General features: G+C 34.0%; 1 protein-coding gene across 6 annotated transcripts in view; it reads right to left on the bottom strand.

The window, feature by feature from the left end:
• Positions 1-23,557, bottom strand: part of FER (FER tyrosine kinase) — a 325,332-nt gene that overhangs the window by 223,153 nt on the left and 78,622 nt on the right. For all 6 annotated transcript variants that reach the window (XR_012471562.1, XM_074201068.1, XM_074201064.1 and 3 more), the window contains 2 exons: positions 16,669-16,791; positions 10,473-10,662 (listed from right to left, as the gene is read on the bottom strand). Coding sequence is in view for 5 of the 6 variants with exons in the window: in XM_074201068.1 (XP_074057169.1) it covers positions 10,473-10,662; positions 16,669-16,791 (313 nt within the window). In the remaining variant the exon portion in view is untranslated. The remainder of the gene's footprint in view (positions 1-10,472; positions 10,663-16,668; positions 16,792-23,557) is intronic.

Below are 23,557 nucleotides of genomic sequence, written 5' to 3'. Positions count from 1 at the left end.
TGACCATTTAAGCCCTCAGTGTATCTCATAGTGCATCACCCAGTCATTACACAAAATTGTTCCCTCAAGGAGAGGAAAAATGAAGAATTACACAGTGGGAGGAAGTTTGGGAGCTTTCCCTCAACCAAGGGAAAGTGAAAGAGTCTACTGAGTCCCAATAGAAGAAGTGTGGCAGTCCCTCAGAGGAATTTCTCAAGGTTCAGATTTTTTTATTCCCATGCCCAAGAAGGAGGGGGTCTGGGCTGGAGGCCCAGGGAATATGAAGTGGTGATACAGAACAATTCTCCTTGTCCTTGTTTCTTTGTCTCCAAAGATACCATCATCTTTGTCCTAGGGATACTCCTACATATGGGAACCTCTTTACACTGAGAGACATATTGAAAACTGCCAGAATTTAGCATTATCACATGGACACAATTATTTAGACCCAGGCTTAAACATTCCAAAGTAGAAGGGTTAGGGAAAGGGATAAGAGTCTGAGGTTTTTGGTTGTGGTTTTCCTATATTGCCATTCCTTAAGGGAACAGATATAGATATATGGATATGTAAATGTTTTATTTTTTCTTTGTTTTTTTAACTTTTCTTTTTCATCTTTTATGCTGCTGAAATCAAGACTTCTCGAATACTTGAATTATACTTGAATACTACTTGAATTGACTAGTATTAGTCCTAAAGTCACTAAAGCGGCAGAAGCAATATCTTACACCCTTTTCAAAAATGAATTAGGATTTTTTTTCTTTAAAAAGGCTTAAAACCATCCGTGAAACTTGATTGGCTCAGGATACTAAAGGCTCACACTTTTGATACTGTCTCCTGCTCACCTGAGTTTAAAGAGCCACAAGAAGCTCTGATTCCCTCCGTAGTTTCTAAGCAGACTCTGATGAACAACTTATAAAAAGAAGCTTCACTCAATTTAAGCAACACCAAGTTTCCTCAATGCATTTTCATAGTGAACAAACATCCATTTACTGTGTTTTGTAACTGTTCTTTGGAATAAGGGAATCCCTCCTGGGAAGATGCAAGATTCTCCTACTGACCTCTGTCTGCTAAGATAGGGTTTATAGTGTCATTCCCTCAGCACAATGCTACTGTCAATATGTTAAGAACTTGTCTGGAAATCCAGTTAATGTCCAAGAGACGGTCCATGGGCCAATTAGAGACTTGGGAAAACAACTCCTTAATGATGCCAAGAATAATATAAAACAATGGGGATTAGTTCAAGGCTAATTTATTAGCAGCTGCTAGGGAGAGAGGAAAGGGAATGAAAAGGGGAAAAGAAGTGAAGAAAGAGAGAGGGAAAAGAATATTTGATATACAACTGAGACATATACAGAGTTAAACTCAGATAAGGGCAGTTGCATTGGAAGCACAAAGACAGATCAGCTGAGATGAGACAGACTGCTCCTATGGAAATAGGACCTGCTCTCAGAAGAGGGAAGGATGTGCTCTAAAATTCCCTTCTGAGAGTGGGATATTTAAACCTGGAGCTGGCTGTTTAGGATATCAAGGTTCAGGACCCTGAGGCAATTCTAGTTAGCAGGAGTAGCCTGGATGTAAATCTAGCAAAAGCTACTGAGTGAGGACCAGTCAAATAGGTCTAAGAACCAGGTCAGAGCAGTGAAACCAAAACATAGAAAGAAGAAGCACAAAAGGATGCAGGAGATTGAGGATTGAAAAAAGCTATTATATTTGGCAATGAAGAGATCATTGGTAACACTGAAGAGAGTAATTCAAATAACAACAAAGAGTTTAGTACCACTGCATCACAAAATACACGAGGTGGAACAAGTTATAATAAGATCAGAAAGGTAAGAGAGGGCTATAACTCATGGGGCAGTCATAAAATCATATGTAGGCTTATAAGAGCTGACAGTACTGACAGCATACTCATAAAACATACACTCAATGTCTGATTATCTAGCCTAATAGGAACAAACCAACACTTAATTCCTAACATATCCTATATCATTGCTGATTACAAGATGCCCTCCAATGTAACATTCTGGCAAGTCTCCATCAATCACTACTGCTCTAGGATGAATATAGGATGCTCATGTTTTCAGGTTCTAGAACCATAGGAGTCTGCCCTAGTCATCAGCTAGGCAGGAGTGTCTGGTGGGTTTTTTTTTTTTTTTTTGGTCCTGGCTAAAGGTACTTACAACTTGTATTTAAGTTCTGATTAAACTTATGATTTAAGAAAACTATCAACCATACTAAGGGCATCAGTAGGTAGTTGGTAGTTATTTACCAAATCTATGAAATACACAAAAATCATTAGTAATTATTTACCAGATTTGGAATATACATATATCATTGTGAAACTATACCACACAAATCATTTTCTTATTCTAGAAAACAATTTACATAGCAACTATTTAGTCACAAAATGGAGACATAATATCATCCTAAAGTTCATATTTATTCCCACTAAAGGGGCCAGGCTATGACACACTTTCATTGTTGTTGTTTAGTTGTTCCAACTTTTGTGATCCTATGAACCATAGCATGCCAATACTGTCTAGGGAGTTTTCTTGGCAAACACACTGGAATGGTTTGCCATTTCATTCTCCGATGGATTAAGATAAACAGAGGTTAAGTGATTTGCCTAGGGTAAAACAACTAGCATTTGAACTCAGATCTTCCTGACTACAGATCCAGTACTCTTCCACTGAGTCACCCATGTTGCCTACTAGGCAGAGATGAAGTGACTTGCCCAAGTAGTAAGTATTTTCAGTCAGACTTTAATTCAGATCTTTCTGACTCCAGTCCCAGTGCTCTGTTATCCACTGAACCAACTAGCTACTACAAGTCTTTAATACCAATGGGTAAAGAACAACTTGATCTGGGGAGGCTAGGTGGCGTAGTGGATAAAGCACTGGCCTTGGAGTCAGGAGTACCTGGGTTCAAATCCGGTCTCAGACACTTAATAATTGCCTAGCCATGTGGCCTTGGGCAAGCCACTTAACCCCATTCGCCTTGCAAAAAACCTAAAAAAAACAAAAACAAAAACAAAACAACAAGAATAACTTGATCTATTAAAAAGCACATGATAAATTGGGTCCTTATTATATGATCTGGCTATTCTGATCAAATGTCTGAAATATTTTGGAACTTAATGAAAATAGTACAAATGTCATTTTCCAAAAGGAACCTCCTGTAATGAGCAATGATAGAAGTCATGTCAACTATCATCATCTAGAGGCGAATTGAACTGTGTCTGTGGGATCTCCTCCTTCCTAATATTAACATCAGAAGCATATATCTCCATGCTTTATGTTTCATTTGATTTTTATGATCAGATGTTATCAGAGGTCTATTTCTGTTTCATATTTCTCAAGGAACTTGAATGGGAGGAAACTTGAAAAAGAGCCTATAAAATAGCATTTTTTTCTCCCAAACTAAGTACTTACACACACACACACACACACACACACACACACACACACACACAGACAGACAATAAGCACAGTGATATTATATATTGACTGTTATGAAATATGGTCCATTGTGAAATATCATTTGTGAGAACCTACTCATTCCCTACTAACCAAACTATTGAAAACACTAATCTAAGACACCTTCAGTTTCTGTAAAGATAATAAATGGTATCTGAATAGAGACTGAAGTAGACTTCCCCCCCCCTCTTCATTTCTCTTGAAGTTACTCTCTCTTTTGGGGGGAAGGAGAATTTATGTTTACTTTCACAACAAGATTATTGTAATATGAAAATAAATTTTTAAAAAAGATTAATACTCATAGTGCTTTTGTGTAGATGGGAACAGAATAATATAGGTTATTGATCTCTTGATCTTCTTTTGTTATAAAATGTGAGAGCTTTTCCCCCATGCTGTTTATTTCATCCTTTCCATTCATATCCCTTGTTCTTCAATGACTTCACAACTATGTTACCTGCAGCAAGGATCTCTTTTATATGCACTTGATCCAGTCCAGGTATTATTTCTATCCTTAGCCTCTTCGGTGTCATCTCTACTTTCTCCATAAGTATATCAATAAAAGTTATGTTAACTAAGGAAGTGTTTGTTACATGGACCTTTAATAAATATTTTCCCTTTTCCTTCTGTTTGTTGTTCTCTTTCCATTTTCACCATTAATGCCTTCAGACTGAATGCTAGAATTCTAGCCAAGTTTTCTTTAAAATGGTTTTATGCTCCACTTCTTCGCACAGATATATCAGATTAACACTGCTCATAATTATTCATTATCCTCCCTATGTGACTGAATTTTAAAGTCATGTAATTCAACATTACTAATTCAGATTCTGTTTATATGCTACCATATCATCTATTCTGTAAAGCCATGTACATTAACTGTCTTAAAATATATTGCAGGTTTGTGTTTTGGGGAGCGGTTTGCAAGGCAATGGGGTTAAAGTGACCTGCCCAAGACAACACAGTTAAGTGTCTTAAGGCCAGATTTGAACTCAGGTCTTCCTGACTCCAGGGCTGGTGCCCCACCGTAATTTCTTAGTTTGGGTACCAATTTTATTATTTTTAAATTTAGTCTGCACATGCAATACGGCATTAGTTACATGGAAAATACTTCTGAACACATGTTTCATTTTTGATATTTAAACAAATCAGTCATGATACAAAATTCAATGTAAAGTTTTCTTTATAAACATTTCTTTATAAACATTAACAATGTTACATTCAATGAGATAAATCTTCAACAACTTAAGACAATCTGCATTGTTACCAATAAAATGAAATGCTCATAAAAGCATGGGATAATGAATTGCCTCGAACTAGTTTTTCTGAATGAGATCTCTCCCTCTCCAGAAAATCATAAATACTGTTACCAAAAGGATTTTCTGTAAGCCAAAACCTAACCATGTCATTAATCTACTCAGTCAACTCCATTGATTCCCTATTGCCTACAGATTCAAAATAAACATTTGTTTAGCTTTTAAAGCCCTTCATAATCCTGCCCAACCTACTTTTCCAGTCTGAGACATTGCCTTACCTTCAGCATGCACTCCAGTCACATTACGTACTCTCTAACCCTAAAACATGACACTCTCCTGTATCTGTGGGTTCTCTCTCTTTGAGAATGAAGGAAAAAGAAATCCCATTAGAGATTTATACAGTCAAACTGAAGGGAATGTCTAAACTGATTTTTTGCTGTTTTCATTATGGATTGAATATGTTGTTCCAGGATCAGCAAATTTCAGATCTACAAATGTGATCTAATCTGTCACAAAGTCTGATCTCCTACATTCACCCCCCCCCACCCCATCCTCAACAGGAATGATTATTGTATCTTGTCAAAAAGTTTTTGAATATCTACTGAAATAATATTATTTTTGTTCTTTCTATTAAGTCAGTCAATTTATGGTCATCTTAATATTGAACAAGGTGTTTATTCCTGTATAAATTTGGTGTGATTTTAAGTGTATGTTTTATTTAAAGTTTTTGCATCAGTATTCATTAGGGATACTGTCCTACAGTTTTCTTTTTATCTTGATTACTGGTAAATATATTATTTGCATCATAGAAGGAATTTAGTAGAACTCTTTCTTCTTATTTTTAAAAATAGCTTTATGTATATAGTATTGGAACTAATAATGCTTGGTTGAATTCATGGGTAAATACATATAATCCTGTGATATATTTTCTTCATGAGTCCATTTATGGCTTGTTCAATTTCCTCTTCTAAATTCAATTATTTAAGTTCTCTATTTCCTGTTCTATTAATATGGAGATTTTATCTTTCTGTCAATATTCATCCTTTTCATTTAGATTGTCAGTTTTACTGGCATTGTGAGTGAATTGTGGGATATATAGTTTCTATTTTGTTTGTTTTAACTCTGCTTTTTGAGAGAACCATAAATCCTTTTTTGGTATTATATGCACAAAATTTGTAAACTTTTTATTGATTTAAAAAATAAGTTAAGTATGGCTTGTGTATAAATCACATTATAGTCATGGTTTTGAGAGAAAGGGAATTTTTCAAAGCAAATCCTTTTAACTCATACATAACTTCAAAATTTTAAAAATGTTTATGTACATTTTAAGAAAAAAATATAACAAAACATGATAGCCATAGGAATTTTTTCATTAGCAGTATATTGTATATTTTATATATATACATGTATATATGTATTCAAGGAGAATCATAACACTGTTTTGATTGTGGTCACTTTCTATCTTAACATCTTCAGCACTTTATTGGTGCTTTAAAGAGCTCTACATCATATTATTATAATCTGTAAACTGTTGAAAAAACTTAGTATGTGATACTAAATGCCAAAAAGAAGAAAAAAAATTTTAAGTGAGATATAATAATTATATTAATAACTTGTATCAAAATATTTTCTTTTGCTAAGCAATTTTGGCCACTGATGTTTCACAGATGAATAAAAAATGCTTTAGTTGACTTTTTTCATTGCATTGGATGTTGAGTTAGAGTTTAGGTTGAAATTCCAGTCTTACCATATAAATGTCTATATAATTTTGAACAAGTCACTTAATATCTCTGTACTTCCATTTTTCTTATCTATAAAATGAGGAGTCTGTAAGATCTTTAAGATCTCTAAGATTCCTGTATCATCTGAATCTTTCTTTTTTTTTTTGTTTTTGTTTTTGCAAGACAATGAGGGTAACTGACTTGTCCAGAGTCACATAGCTAGGTAATTATTAAGTATATGAAGTCAAATTTGAGCTTAGGTCCCCTGATTCCTGGGAGGGTGTTTTATCCACTGCACAACTTAGTTGCCCCAAACATTTGTTTTTGTTTTTGTTTTTTTATTTATGCAAGGCAATGGGGTTAAGTGACTTGCCTAAGGTCACACAGTTGGGTAATTATTAAGTGTCTGAAGTCATATTTAAATTCAGGACCTCCTGACTCCAGGGCTGGTGCTCTATCAACTGTGGCCACCTAACTGCCCTAAATCTTTCAATTAATCAAAGCAGATTTTATGTTACATAATACAAACACTGAATAGAATAATACTGGCAAGAAACTTCCAATGTAATGAGGGAGGCAACCATTACTTATGTAGAAATATGGAGAGAATAAATACAAATAAACACTAGTTAATGAGATACTATGTAGTCTGAAAATGAGAAAGCACTAGGAATTAGAGGGGGGAAAAAAGGTTCCATCTAGAAAGTGACTTTGAGTTGCATCTTAAAAAATGAAATTCAGATATCTATGTTAATAAGGAAATTCCTTACATTCATCAATTAACAGCTATTGGGAAATCACAGATACAGGAGAAAGAGTGTCATGTTTTAGGGTTAGAGAGTAGGTAATGTGACTGGAGTGCATGCTGGAGGTAAGGCAATGTCTCAGACTGGAAAAGTAGGTTGGGCAGGATTATGAAGGGCTTTAAAAGCTAAACAAATGTTTATTTTGAATCTGTAGGCAATAGGGAATCAATGGAGTTGACTGAGTAGATTAATGACATGGTTAGGTCTTGGCTTACAGAAAATCCTTTTGGTAACAGTATTTATGATATTCTGGAGAAGGAGAGATCTCATTCAGAAAAACTAGTTCGAGGCAATTCATTATCCCATGCTTTTATGAGCATTTCATTTTATTGGTAACAATGCAGGTTGTCTTAAGTTATTGAAGATTTATCTCATTGAATGTAACATTGTTAATGTTTATAAAGAAAACTTTACATTGAATTTTGTATCATGACTGATTTGTTTAAATATCAAAAATGAAACATGTATTCACAAGTATTTTCCATGTAATTAATTTCATATTGCATGTGCAGACTAAATTTAAAAATATTAATATAATTGGTACCCAAACTAAGAAATTACGGTGGGGCACCAGCCCTGGAGTCAGGAAGACCTGAGTTCAAATCTGACCTTAGACACTTAACTGTGTGGTCATGGGCAAGTCACTTAACCCCACTGCCTTGCAAACCCCTCCCCAAAACACAAACCTACAATATATTTTAAGACAGTTAATAGTTGTAAAAGGCTTTACAGAATAGATGATATGGTAGCATATAAACCCCCATAAGGGGGTTAAGGGAGACTGCAGAGGTCTCTCTGCTCTCCCTGGGGCAGGACTCAGCTGTTGCCCACACTCAAATCCAGGTTGCAGTTTGGGCTCAGAGCCTCTCATAAGACCTTAGAGGAATTAAGGTCCCAATAGGTTATCCCATAAAAACCCAAAGCCTTGGAAATGTGGTAAATCAGTCATAGACTGAGGAAATGAGCAAACAAAAGAAAAAGGAGAATATGACCATAGAAAATTACTTTGGTCACATGGAAGATTCAGAAGGTGACAAAAAACAAAGCTTCTGTACCCAAAACCTCCAAGAGAAATAGAAAATAGGCTCAGGCTATGGATGAGCTCAAAAAAACACTTTGAAAAGCAATTAAGAGAGGTAGAGGAAAAATTGGGAGGAGAAATGAGAGTGATGCAGATAAATCATGAAAACCAAATCAGCAGCTTGGTGAAAGAAATACAAAAAATAAAAAATAATGTGTTAAAAACCAGTTTAGGCCAAATAGAAAAAAGCAAAACAAAAGGCAAACGAGGAGAAGAATGCCTTGAAAAGCATAATTGGCCAGCTGGAAAAGGAGATTAAAAAAGCTCTCTGAAGAAAATAACTCCTTCCAATGCATAATAGAACTAAAGGAATCTCATGACTTTGCAAGAAATCAAGAAGAAATGAAATTATTTCAAAAAAAAACAAAAATTAGAAGAAAATGTGAAATATCTCATTGGAAAAATAACCAACCCCAAAAACAGATCCAGGAGAGAGATAATTTAAAAATTATTGGGCTACCGGGAAGTCATAAACAGGAAAAGAGCCTAGACTTCATTTTTTCAAGAAATAATACAACAAAATTGCCCTGAGATCCTAGAAGCAGAGGGTAAAATAGAAATTGAGGGAATTTATCCATTACCTCCTGAAAAAGATCCCAAAAGAAAAACTTCCAGGAAAATTATAATCAAATTCCAAAACTCCCAAATCAAAGAGAAAATACTAAAGGCTGCCTGGAACAAATAATTCAACTACTGTGGCTCTAAAGTTAGGATTACATAGGATCTGGCAGCATCTACATTAAGGAATATGATATTCTGGAAGGCAAAAGATCTTGGTTTACAACCGAGAACCAACTACCCAGAAAAACTGAACATCCTCTTTCAGGGGAAAAGATGGACTTTCAATGAAACAGGGGACTTTCAAACTTTCCTACTGAAACAACCAGAGCTGAACAGAAAGTTTGATCTCCAAGCACAGGACTCAGGTGAACCATAGAGAGGGTGAATGAGAAGGACTAATTATGAGGAACTTAAATGATGCTGAATTGTTTGTATTCCTGCATGGGAAGAAGATACTGATAACTGATAAACTTTCTCATTTATAAGAGCAGTTAGAAGGAGAATATATATATATATATATATATATATATATATATATGTATATGTATATATATGTATATATATATATATAGACAAGGCACAGAAAGAAGCTGAATATAATGGTATAATATAATAAAAAGATGGAGTCAATGGGTGATAAGGGAAAGTACTGGGAGGAAGAGAAAGGAGAGAAAGAAGGATCTAAGATATTTCACATTAGAGTCAAGAAAAAGCTTTTTGAATGGAGTGAAATGGGAGAAGGCGAGGGGGAATGAGTGAAATGGTTCAGAGAGGAAATAACATACACACTTAATAGGGTATAGAAATCTATCTTACCCTAGAGAAAAATGAGAAGAAAGGGGTGGGATAAGAGGGAATGGGAGGAGGGAAGGGGGGGAATAGGTGATAGAAGAGAGGGAAGATCACGGGAGAGGCTACTTAGATACAACACACTTCTGAACAGAGAGAGGGTAAAAGGAGAGAGAGAATAGAATAAATGAGAGTGGGAAGGAAGAGGGTAGAGGGAAATACAACTAATGATAGGAACTATGTGGAAAATATTGAAACAACTTCTTTGGTGGACTTATGATAAAGAAGGCAACTCATCCCAGAGACAGAGTCATTGGAATCTGAACACAGACTGAAGTGCAGTTTTTTTCTCTCTCACTATTCTTGAGGTTTCCTCATCTTTTTTGGGGGGGAGGGGGGTTTATGGTTACTCTCACAAGAAGATTACTGTAATAATATAAACCCAAAAAACCCAAGAATGTATGGTTTACTGGATAGAGACCGAGTTTCAGAACCAGAAAGAACTACATGTTATAGCTGTATGACTGGGGAAATTTCTTTGTATTTCAGGGCTCTAGGCAAACTTATAAGAAAGTAATTTGCAGAAGAGATAACCATCTGCATAAGTAGTTAAAGAACTTTCTCATTTGGAAGCTCCTTAAACCAATAAAATCACAGATCCCAGTGTTCAGTTTTACATTAAGTTTTATTTTGCAAAATGTCTATAACCTAGTATAATTAGTTACATTAAGAAACTTTAATTATTATATTGACCCCCCTTAGCAATCATCTTCTCTGATTATTACCATTGCAGACCACTGCTCACTTACCATCGATGTAACAGATCTAGCATCTTCTTCATAATTGACCACGGGAGGTGGATCTTTTCCATCATTCTCTTGCACTTTTTGTTCTAGGAGTGTTTTCTGGGCTGTGAACTTGGCCTCAGCACATCTTAACTGCTGGATTGAATGCTTTAGCTCTTCTAGTGCCTGTTTTTGGCTCAGCAGAAGCACAATACTAAAAGAGCAAATGAAACACAAATAATTTCAAAACAATTATGCTGAAGAGTATAGTCATGCTACAGAAAAAATAAGAAAATCTTTATACATCATGGAGCTTTAAAAAAGCAATCAATAAGGATGTACTAAGCTTCTAGTATGTGCTAGACTCTGGTAATGCAAACACAAAGATTGTTACTTGCAAGGAGTATGCATTCTAAGAGAGGAAATTAAAGTCGTGTTTGCATGTGTGTATATTTGTGCATGTATATGTGTGTGAATACAAATAATATATAAAGAGAATCAAAGCAAATTAATACAGAGTAATTGGGTTCTTATTGTTTGTCCATTTTCAAAGAGGATCAAGTCATTATGGAGGTAATACCAATAACATGCAAGTGATGTAGATTTAAGTTAGGAAGAGCTATGTAAAGTTATCAATCTCCCTTTCTCCTCCTTCCAGTATACTCTCTATTATATATAGTTATATATATATAAATACAGAAAAAAGGTGACTACTTCTGAAAAATTTTTATGTCCATTGACAGTTATGTATTTTTTAATTTTTATTATATGTTTCATTCAATTTTTAAGAATTACCTAAGAAAAAGGCATTTGACTTCTTGACAAGTTGCAGTGGCCAACTTAACTGAACAAAAAAAAAAATCAATTTCTTTTTCACTTCCATCCTATCTCCCAGGATTTATCAAAAGGCAGTCAAAAATAATTATCAAAAATAATGAGCCATAAAAAAATAATGAGCCACAATCAATACTTTATTTTTACTAATATTTTGAATGAGTATGAAAATTTTTGTAAAGTTATTAAATAAAATTTAAACTTTCAAAATAATTTGTTCCATCTTTCTCTTATCCTTTTTAATTGTTATGTTTTAACAAAGTCCATAATATACCATAACTATAGTATATATTTATTTTTATATAAAATTTGACAGTGTAAGAATATGTAAACCTGTGTACACATATTTGTCTCTATACACATTATATTCCCATAGAGGTGCAGATATTAGGAATGCATGATGGAAAATGTCTTATTAAAAGGGGTATAAGATCAAAAAAGTTTGGAGACCATTATTCTAAGATGCTTCCTAATGATAATACAGGTTCTAGAATTTTTCCAGAAATCAAAGTCAATCAAATAATGATCTGCAGTTTGAAGTTTCTCCTTACTGAAAAGGAAGAAATTTGCCTTTTTTCCAGACTTATAATAGATCTCCCAATCTCCATACTCTTTCAATTATCACTGACTGTGGCTAATCCTGACAGTCAATTTTTAATTACCTGAACATATAGTTCATGCAGAACAGACTTGAACCCATTAATAGAATTCCTTTAAAGAAATTTTCAATTTCCTTACTATCTCTTCCTTTATCTTAAGTATCAATTTCCTATAACCATTCTTGCTCTATCCTTTCAAGGTCAAGGACATTCTTTTGGGCAGAATTTTTTTTTGCATGTTTGTAAATACTTCCCCTAAGAGCAATATACAAATTTGTTTCCTTTGAAAAGGCCAGGTGAAAGTATTTAAATGCTAAAAAAAGTCCATTTTGTGATCAATGAAGAAAGAAAGAGCTCAGTCTTGATCTTTGGTGATCAAGACAATGAGAATAATGAATGAAAAGGCAAGACAGTACTTGATAATTCTTTAAAACATAGCACCTCAGGGAAAGGCCAAGGAAAAGAAGAAAAAATGGGAACTAGAAGACAAGTCTGCTTGCATAGACTGGGTAAAAAGAGGTATAAAAATTATTAGTGCCATAAAAATAGAATCACATGAGGTAGGGTGAAGAGGTGGCTAAGATAAGGGAAGAATGTAGAGTAAGGATGAGTGTTCTTTTAAGCTTTAAAAAAAAAAGAAACTTAAGGTTCATTACAATCAAGAAAAAAGAACAAAATGTAAGTCTTAACTATAAGGGAAAGGAATCATTCCAAGAAAAAGTTAAATATACTAAATGCTGATTTTTTTTAACAAAATTACAAAGATCCATAACAAAATATGAAGTAAAAAAATAAATGAAGAACTCATGACCTTGAATGTTAATAGGTTTAACTTGCCCATAAACATAGAAAAAGGTCACAGAAATGATTGGGAAAGGAATGTTGAACCATACAAGAGAAAAATAATCAGAAAACTTCAGGTCTGTAAAATAAAAGTACTTTTGCATAAATAAAATCAATGCAGTAAGAATAAGTAAGGCTATCAAGAAAAAACTTTAGAAAAAATATCCTTGATATGTCAAGATGTATAGTACTCAAGATGTACAGTAAACTGACATAATAATATAAATGATACAAGAGTCATTCCTCAACAATATAAATTGAAAAAAACCTGCATTTTTAAAAACACTCTAAATCAGCAAATTAAAACAAATTTGAGATCTCATCTCACACCCATCAGATTTTAAATGATAACACAAAATGGAACTATTCAAAGGTGAGGAGAGGAGATAAGGGTTGTGTGCTAGGGCAACATGAACACATTAATTGACTATTGGTAGAGCTTTGAACTGATTCCTCTATTCTATAACAAAATGTGTAAATCTACTAGAAAAGTGCAATTGTCACTTGACCCTTTGATCATATCATTCAATCAACAAGTACTTTTTAAGTAACTACTTTGTGCTAGGTCTTTAGGATAACATAAACATCGTTCTTATAAGTATGGGTTATTAATTTATTTTATTTTCTGGACTCATTCGCAATTTAGTAAATAGATGATAATTCTCCTGTTGAGAATAGGTTTTAATCATGCAACTCAACTACCTCCAGCAATCTGGATAGGGGAACCCATCTTCAAGATTACTCATTGATTTTCTCCTCCATGAACTGGGTCATCCTAAACTCTAATGGATGGGTACAAGTACATGGACTCCTTTTCCCAGGCTAAGAACTTGACTAGATTCTATTTATATTTTATATGCTTTCTGGATTCTATTTATACTATTTATACTCTAATATATTATTATACTCTATTCTATAGAGTATAAACATGTTATTTATATGCTAAACAGAAGTTAGGTGTCCTAGTTAGGTGGGATCCTGTACAAAACTAAGAAGCTTATAATGATGTTTTTAAAATTTTTAAGAAAATACTAAATTTCAGTTAGAGATTAATGAAAATAATAATATTTTTTCCTATCCAAGTTCACTGATCCCTTGGTAGTCTAAGTTAAAAAAAAAAAACAAATAGAAGGAATAGTCACTAAATCAGAAAATTAATAATGAAGGATTTATTTTATTTGACATATATTATTTTAAAGTCTTTAAATAGTCATATCTAATACCTAATTGTGTTATGGAGCTGTCTCCATAAGTTCTTGCAGGTTCCCTATCATGCTTTCTCTCCAAAGTCACCTTATATTTTATACTGAGTGTGTGTGTGTGTGTGTGTGTGTACACCCATAAATGTAAATAGATGTATGAATTTGTTTATGTATGTGACTGACCAGATGGAATATAAACTCCTTGAAAGCAAAAGGCTCTTTTTTTTTGTATCTCTTGTGTATAGCACAGAAGCTGCAACATAAAGGGCGCCTAATAAATGCTTTAACTGATGGGTGGATTGATACAAGAAAAGTTTCAAGAATAGTTTCAATAAGCAGACAAAGAATGTTCTATTAGGACCAACACAGCTAAGTTTAGAGAAGATCACTCAGTCGACATTTTTAAAAATACTGTAAGTTGCTTCAATAGTTTTACCTCCCTAAGTCTGAGTTTCTTCTCATTTACAAAATGAATGATTTGGACCAGATGGCCTCTCAGATCCTTTCCAGTTCTAGAAACATGATCTTAACAACTCTGTAATCTTCTGAAGTCTGAAACCAACAAATTCAAATTAAAACATAGAAGTCAAAAAACTGACAAAGGAACAAGAAATAGATGTAAAAATGGAACAAATATATAAATATTTCTATAAAGATCTATTTTGATCCTCTCTAAAAATAAGGATTGTTATTCAAAAAAATGCAGAAATGCACTGAAAGATTGTTATTATTATATTAATAACCAATTATTAAATTGGGATCCAAGCTTTTCTTTTCAATTTCCTCATTAAAGTCCAGTTCTCAATCAAATAAGTCTCTGAAGGACATGACTGATTGAGGAGAATACCCCTAGCACTCAAGGAACATGCTTCTTAATTTTAGGACAAGATCCCATCCAACTACGACATCTAACTTCTCTTTAGAGTAAAAATAACAGTTTAGAGTAAAATAATATATTAAAGTATAAATAGTATAAATAGAATCCGGGTAAGCTTGTACCCTGGGGAAAGGAGTCCATGTCCCTGTATCCCTCCACTGGAGTTTAAAGTGACCCACTTCATGAAGGAGAAAATCAATAAAACTGATCTACTTGCAAATGGGTTCCCCTTTCAAGACTGCTGGAGAGGTTAAGTTGCATGATCAAACCCCATTCTCAAGAAAAGGCACTAAAAATTTTTAGCCTACCTCCTCATTAAAGATCCAGCGGTGTTAGGTTTCCCTTCTCAGGGGAGTTCCCCATTAAGAAGGTATATATCAAATTTAAGGTGTTTCAGAGAGAGTCCCTTCAATTACTTGGAGAAATCAGTAACCATCAATTTATTTATTGCTGGCTAGTCTAATTAATAAACTGATTATTAATTACCCAGAAACTGTCTCATCAGAGCACTTGAAAAAATTAGTAAAAATGACTGAACCAGACCACATACATATGTATATATGCATATATTAATATGTATATATATATATATATATATATATATATATATATATATATATATATATATATATATATATATATATATATACTAAGGAAAATCCTGTGCTATAAGGGATACAACCTTGAAAATAGCTGAGATTCTATTACAAGAAAACTCAGTAAAGGGAGTATTCCAAAGAATAGTTCCAAATAAATGAGGAATTATTTTAATTCCTTAAAAAAAGTTAACAAAGAACGTATCTATGACTACAGAATTATATGGAAACTTTATGAAAGTGAATAATGTATATATTGAGAGTATCCTTCAGAGGAAAGAAAAGAATATGAGAAGATGATATCATAATGTAATAGGAAAAGCATGGAATTGGGAGCCAGAAGATCTATCTTGTTTGAGCTTCAAACTACCTGTGAAAATTTAGGTAAGTCACTTAGCCACAGCTTCAGTTTCCCAATCCACAAAATAACAGAGCCAAACCAAACAATCCTAAAATCTGTTCAAGATCAAATCCTATGATCTTATTACAATTAATAGTCTCTAAACAGATAAAGAGCAAAGGCAGAAAAGAGGGTATAATATTTATCAGTCATTTCCTGAAAGACTGTAATAATTTTTGCTTGAAAAGACAGCCAAGAATCATCATAAAACAGGTAAGTTATGTTCAAAATGTGCTCTTTAAGTAATCAAGGAAATGTTTAAAGCATATTAGAAAGATTTCTATTAAAAATAGCTCAAATAAAAAAATTTGGTGACAATTTCATTAATCTAGAAGAGCAATTTTGAAACTTTTTGATCATAGGACTCTTTTATATTCTTAAAAAAACATTGAAAGGGGAGGCTAGGTGGCACAGTGGACAGAGCATGGGCCCTGGAGTCAGGAGTACCTGAGTTCAAATCCAACTTCAGACACTTAATAATTACCTAGCTGTGTGGCCTTGGGCAAGCCACTTAACCCCATTTGCCTTGCAAAAAAAACTAAAAAAAAAAAAATGAAAAGGCAATCCCTCCCCCTGCAAAGAGCATTTGTATATATAGGTTTTATCTATTAATCTTAATTGCATTAAAAATTAAGAAATCTTAATATTATTATGGAGGTCACACAGAGTTAGACAAACTGAACTCTGAACAAATAATATTATTATGAAAAGTTTTAACAGCAAAGATCTCCTGAAAAGGTCTCAAAAGCCACTGATACAAAAGATTAGATTTTGAGAAAGTCCCCACTCTAACAGATGAGAAATAGATGGTGTAATATTAAAATAATTGCACTTCTTTCTTTTGAGTTGGTTTTTTTTTTTTTACTTACTCAGACTTCTTTTCACAGGTCTTAGAAGATTCTTCAATACTCTTTTCTAGTTCCAGAACAACTTCCTCCTTGTTTAACAGCATCTGCTGGGTTTGGATCAATTCTTCTTCAACAGTTTTCAACCTAGAATGAATATATGCTACCCAATCAATAAATGAATGAACAAAATATATATATATATATATATACATATACATATATATTTATATTTATATATACATACATATGCATATATATATACATATGTACATATATATTTGAATGTGTACTAGGCAATTTCTACTTCTAAATATACCAAATTTTCAACATTAAGATACACAAAAAAAAGTCAATGGAAGCAAAAAATAATTTCCACTAATTAAAAAATTTTATTATCAAATTAAAAAACACTGCCATTTGTAGGCTGAAATTTTTGTTTTGAGTCTTTTGAAGGATAGTATTAAAGAATGTTAATTTCTATGTGTTTTGCAAGCCATATATAAGTGAAGTCTGGGAAAGGAGGATAGCCTATAAGGAATGAGTGATGAATACTGAATTAGTCCCTGCTCAGTCTCTTCTCATGTTTCACTAATAGGAGATTAATTTTTATTAATCAGTTCCTCCAGTTTGAATTCTCCAAGGGCAGCATGGGGAAGGGGGAGAAAAAGAGGAAGAAGAAGAAATGGTTTGGTTCCTGTCATGGAGAAAAAAAATTATCTAAAATCTGTTTTCATTGCATCCTTTAGATTCATGTTCATTCTGAAAATTCTGATTTATTTACTCTAGGGAACCTTTAGAAGTCACAAAAATATAATTTATCTTTACTATAATTACTGAACATGATATTCTACATTCAGTAGATATATGATAAATATTGACTAACAGCTGAGAAAAGTTTGCCCAAATTTATTGGTTAGTATCATACATTTAGAATTCATAAAATTCTTTTGTTTATAAAGGTTTTAATATTTGTATTATTACTTATTCCATATAATACAATAAATTTAAAGAAATACCATTTTGGTACAATTTTAACTCGTTAACAGTAATTTTACAATCAACACTTAAGAGATTTAGTAATTTCCTTTTGCATCTAGAATAACGAAACTCTTCTGCTTGGAATGCCAAGTCTTTCACAATCTGGCACCAACTCCTTCCACATTAAACTCCCTGAACCATATATTCTGATCCAGGCAAACTGGCCAGTTAGTCCCCATTGTAGGTATCATGGTCTTCACTATATTTGGTATACTTACCTTTCACAGCTACTCAACCTGGAACCCCCATGATTCTTTCAAACCTCAGATCAACTGCTGCTTCCTACAACTGATTTTTCTTTATTCTCCCAATTATTAATACACTCCTCAATTCGAAATGCTTTCCACAATCAAAATCTATTTTCTATTTATTTTGTATCTATTGATCTGTATACATGTTGAAGTCTTATTTTCTATTTACATCTCTTTGAGGTATCTAAATTGGTAGCTTCATAGAAACAATTTTCCCTTTTTTAGCTTAGAATCTATTGTCAGTCAACTTCTGACTCTTGAGAGTTTCCCCATCTTCACCATGTTCTCTACTCACCCACCCTGCTTTCAGCTCCCTTTTATTTAATGCTTTTCCTTATTAAAATGTAAACACCCTGAGAGCAGCAATTTTTATTTTTGCTTATAGTAGAATCCCCAGCATTCAACTGAAAGTTCAGTGCATAGTATTCTAATTTGCCTTACCTTAATTCAACTTAGTCCAAGAGGACAAAACAAAGACAAAAATTAAATAGTCCCTGTGATAAGAATATTTAACTTCTAATAGTAGGAAATAACACACACACACACACACACACACACACACAGAAATATGCAGAAAGAAGATAAACACAAAATAATAGAAATGAGGTCAAGAAAGGCCAGTTATAGAAGTCTAGAAGGTATCCAAAAGGGTAAATAAGAAGGTAAAGCATTTTGGGTCCCGAGGACAGAATGTCCAAGGCACAGCTATGGGAGACAGAGTTGTGTCTACAGGGAACAGCATCAATCTGGTCAACAGAGAATGCACCAGGAGGAATAAAATGTAAACAGTGTGGAAAATAAAGTGTAAAAGGTTATAAATACCAAGAAAAAAATTTTGCATTTTATCCTAGAGGCAATAGGATCCTCAGAAGCAGCTTCTTATGTGCTTTGGAACTATCAATTTTTCAGCAGTAATGGAGGTTGGGGTTAAAAGAAGGGGGGGGGGGGGGAGCTCAGTGGCAGCTACATGGTACAGTAGATAGAGCACTGGCCCTGGAGTCAGGAGGATCTGAGTTCAAATCCAGCTTCAGATACTTAATAATTGCCTAGTTGTGTGACCTTGGGCAAGTCACTCTTAACCCCATTGCCTTGCAAAAAAAACTTAAGAAAAAAGAAAAAGCAAGGAGTTCAGTTATCTTGAAGTATTCTAGGTGAGAGGTGTTAACAAGTTGAACTAGAAGGGCTATGGTGTAAATTGTATTTTTTTTCTTATGAGATTTAGGAATAAGGAGGAGAAATTACTTATTCACCAAGGTACATAGGACGGGTTACATTTTCAAATCAAGTTTACCTTACAGTCTTTTATTATCAGCACTAAGAAACAATAATGTATATGCCCCTCATTAATTAGAAGAGTAATATATAGTTAAATTTTTCTTTTTTCCTTTACGAGGATATTATTTTCAAGAAGACAAGTAAATTAGAAAATATAAAATTATTAGCTACCAAAGAGGAAGAAATATATAGAACATGGGCCCAGAGCTAGGACAACACAAACTTAATATACAACATTGATTTTACTTTACTTGAAATGTGTTGAATCCAGGCCTGAGTTTCATTCTTGCCCATTAGAGCCTCATTGATTATCCCTTCCTAAGGACAGGAATCCTAACCTCCATAGAAACTCCCAACAATGCCCAATCTCACCCTAATGACCCCTCAAATAAAATATATACTTCCTGGAGTCCCCACTGGTTCCCAGTTCCTATAGAAACCATACCACCCTGCCTCCTTTATCCAATGCCTTATAAAAAAGACTTGTTCTCCCCACCACCCACTGTTAGAGTCTCAATAAACAGCTTTACATTCCATTTACTTCCATTTATAGCACCACCTTTTTTATGGAGGGTTCACCTTTTGACTTTTCAAAGAATTCAATAATTATTTATTAAAATATTTAAATCAATCCCTCATATAGATTGCATTTGAACAAAAGTGTAAAACACAGTGTTTCTGAATTAGAAGCTAAGAACAGATTAAACTGTTAAGAAAAGATGATTCAGAGCTCTGGAAAAAACTTAGCAAAAATTGTGACATTCAGGGGAAACATCATGAGAACAACAAAGAAAGCAAAGGCCTCCCAAAACCAAGAGCTGCAACTATACTAGAAACTGCAAAAGATCAGAATGTCTTAAGTTTTTAATCAGGATCAGTAACAATGTCCACAAAGAGTAGTATCAAGGTCAAAGGAGACACACGGAAGAAAGGCAGCTTCAGACATGAGCTCTCAGAACTCTACAGACCTACATCAAAAGTGAACTTTAGGGGTAGTTAGGTGGCGCAGTGGATACAGCACCAGCTCTGGGGGAAGAAGGACCTGAATTCAAATCCAGCCTCAGGCACTTAATAATGGCCTAGCTGTGTGACCTTGGGCAAGTCACTTAACTACATTGCCTTAAATTTAAAAAAAAAAGGGACCTTGATAAGAACTCCAAGAAAGGAGAAATAGATTTCCAGTATCCAAAAGATTCACTTAAGTCTCAAATCTACAAAGAAGCTATCCCCCCAAAGATAAATTGATCACCAGAAATCTCATCATGCTGGTTAAGCCAGGTTTAGATATACTGGGCCCTTAGCCATCTTTCCTCTGAATGCAGAGCTGGAAGAGGGATCATTAAACTCCACCCAAAGCTTTCCTTTAGAGTGTAGAAACTGGACTTTGAAGCTCACCCCATCTGCACCTCCATGGATCCCCCAGGGTTTCTTCTCTCTTCCCCTGCCCCTTCCGGCTTCCTTTTGTAGATTATTTTCCCCTCTCCCCACCCCAGAAGGCAAGAACTGTCTTTTTCTTATTTGTATTGACCCTGTCAGGAGCTATGTGGATCACAACAAAATATGAGATACGTCATCAAGACCATCTTAATTGTCTCCTGAGAAACCTGTATGTATGTGGGCAAAGAAGCAACAGTTAGAATCTAATATGGAACTATTGATTATTTAAATTATATGCAGAGTACATCATGCAAAATACCAGACTGGATAAATCAAAAGCTAGAATTAAGGTTGCCTAGAAAAATATCATCAGTCTTAAAGATATGCAGAAGATACCAATCTAACCATACTAAGTGAAGAGGAATTAAGAAGACTCTTAATAAGAATGAAAAAGGAATATATAAAAGCTGATTTGAAACTTAACATCAAAAAAAACTATGCTATTGGTAACTGGTCCCTTCATTTCCTGGCAAATAGAGGGAGAAGAATGCAAAGTGTCAGATTTTATATTCTTGGGCTCAAAGATTACTACAATCTGTGACTATAACTATGAAATTAAAAGATGTGTGCTCCTTGGAAAGAAAGCTATGGCAAATCTGGACAGTAATGTAAAAAGCAGAGACATCACCTTGCCTGGCAAAGATCAAAGCTGTAGTTTTTCCAGCAGCAATGTTTGGTTGTGAGTTAGACTGTAAGGAAACCTGATTGCCACAAAATCAACAACTTTAAACTGTGATTCTGGAAAAGACTTTTGAGAATCCCTCAGACAGTAAAGAAGTCAAATACATCAGTACTTAAAGGAATTAATTCAGGCTTTTCACTAGAAAGTCAAATACTGAAGCTGAAGTTTAAATATTTTGGTCACATGATGAGAAGACTGGACTTAACTGAAAAAGACCCTGATGCTGGGAAAGATTGAAGACCAAAGGAAAAAGGAATGGTGGAAGGGGAGATGGATAGATGCTGTCATGCAAACAACCAACAAGAACTTGGACAGCCTTCAAGAGATGTAGAGCCCAGAAAGGTCTGGAGTGTTTTGGTACATATGTTCACAAAGAGTCATACACAACTAAATAACAAACATTTACTGAATTGAAGAAGAAAGCACCCTGAGCCTAGAGGCTCTAACTAGGTCCAATCCTGACACTGCTACCTATGAGATCTTGGGCAAGTTACTTAATTTTTCTAGACCTTAGTTTCTCATCTGATCTAAGGATTAATCAAAGAAAACATAAGTATTATCAAAATGATAGTAAGTAACTCCCTGCTAAGAAGAACTAGACTAGCCATCTTTTGATCTGAAATCTGTTAACAACAGAAGTGTTGAGTCTTTCTGGGTTATCTATATAAAACACAATAAAGGATTTCAAAAGCTTATTGAAATTGAAAACTACTATTAAATTCTAGTGATTTCTAGTAGAATGCAAATTCCTTTACTCTGGAGACAGACTCAATTTTTATTGTATCCTCAGCTCACAGCACAATTCTTTACAGTTTCTTCCTACTATAGTAGGCAGGCATATAATTGACTACTGATTGGTTAATTTAAAGAAGTGATATTGTCAGGAACAGTTTTGGAAGATTAGAAAAGCTTGATAAAAAAACTGAAGATCATGGGGGCAAAGAATGGTATAAAAATGGTTGACAAGAGAACTTAGATTTCTGAACTATAGCTTAAAATATGGGAATGACATAATTCTTTCAAGGATGGAGTTCACCTAACAAAAGCTGCTCAAGATGTCTTTGCCTAGCATTGTACAAATCTAATGAAAAGGGATTTAAAGTAAAACAAATGGAGACAGAACTGTCAAAGAATCTTCATCTAAGAAAGAAATGAGAATGAAGGAAAAGTAATAGTTCAAACACAATGTTCATAGGAGATGAAAATTCAAGAAAGTAATCAGTAATAAAAGCTACAATCTCCAATATCTATACAAAAAATATTCAAAGCTAGCAATCAAGGTGAACTAGAGGGTCTAATTACATCTTGATTCAAGTGTCACTTCCAAACTGTCCTGATCCTCTCTGCTGCCCTCCTTTCCCAAATTATCTTGGATTTATTTAGTACATATTTATGTGTAAGTAAATTGTCTCCTCTGAAAGAATGAAAGCTCCTTGAACTTAATGGTTGGCAAATAAGGAGCACTTACTAATTGGATGGGTGAAAGAAATGGGAGTTCCTGAAGAACATAATAGATGGTTGGATTTATTCTATATGGCCCCAAAGTTCATGGTTATAAATAGTGGGTAGAAGTTGAAAAAAAAAGGTAAATATCAGTCAACTCACCAACCAACAAATATATATTAAACATCTACTAAGTCCCAGGAACTTTGCTAGGTGCTAGGAATACAAGTAGAAAGAATACAATTATTCTTATACAATTATTTGCAACATAAATATAGCAAAGTAAAAATAAAGAAAATACTAAACAGTAATTAGCTACAGTTAGCCCTTCCACATTGCAACTCTCTCTCTCTACTGAGGTTTTTGATTTCTCTCAGGGTCACATAAGAAATTAAATGGAAATTGGAGTAGTTTTGTGGAAGACTCAGACGACAGGCAAAGGCCAGCAGACAACCCAAAACCTATGTCCAAACACTTTCCAAATTTTACAAAAATGTACTGTAAACACCGATCTCTCTCTCTCTCTCTCACCCCCCCCCCCCCAAGAAAAAGAAAAATCAGACTTCCTCTTTGGTACAAAAGGATAGTCAAAAAAAATTTACAGATTTTTAAGATGAGGAGGATACTTTACCCTTCCTTCCTGCCCCAATGTGGAGGGATATCTTTTTAGACTGATCCTTAACTTACATAAATTACTATGCCAAGAATCTTCAATTCCTCCAACTCTATTTGGCCAAGTCAAATGAAATCACACCCATTCCTAAGAGACAGTCATAAAGTTTTA

Source organism: Macrotis lagotis, chromosome X (genome assembly GCF_037893015.1).
Source record: "Macrotis lagotis isolate mMagLag1 chromosome X, bilby.v1.9.chrom.fasta, whole genome shotgun sequence".
Lineage (NCBI taxonomy): Eukaryota > Metazoa > Chordata > Mammalia > Peramelemorphia > Peramelidae > Macrotis > Macrotis lagotis.
The sequence above is the reverse complement of the archived record's forward strand: the minus strand, read 5'-3'. Positions and strand labels throughout refer to the sequence as shown.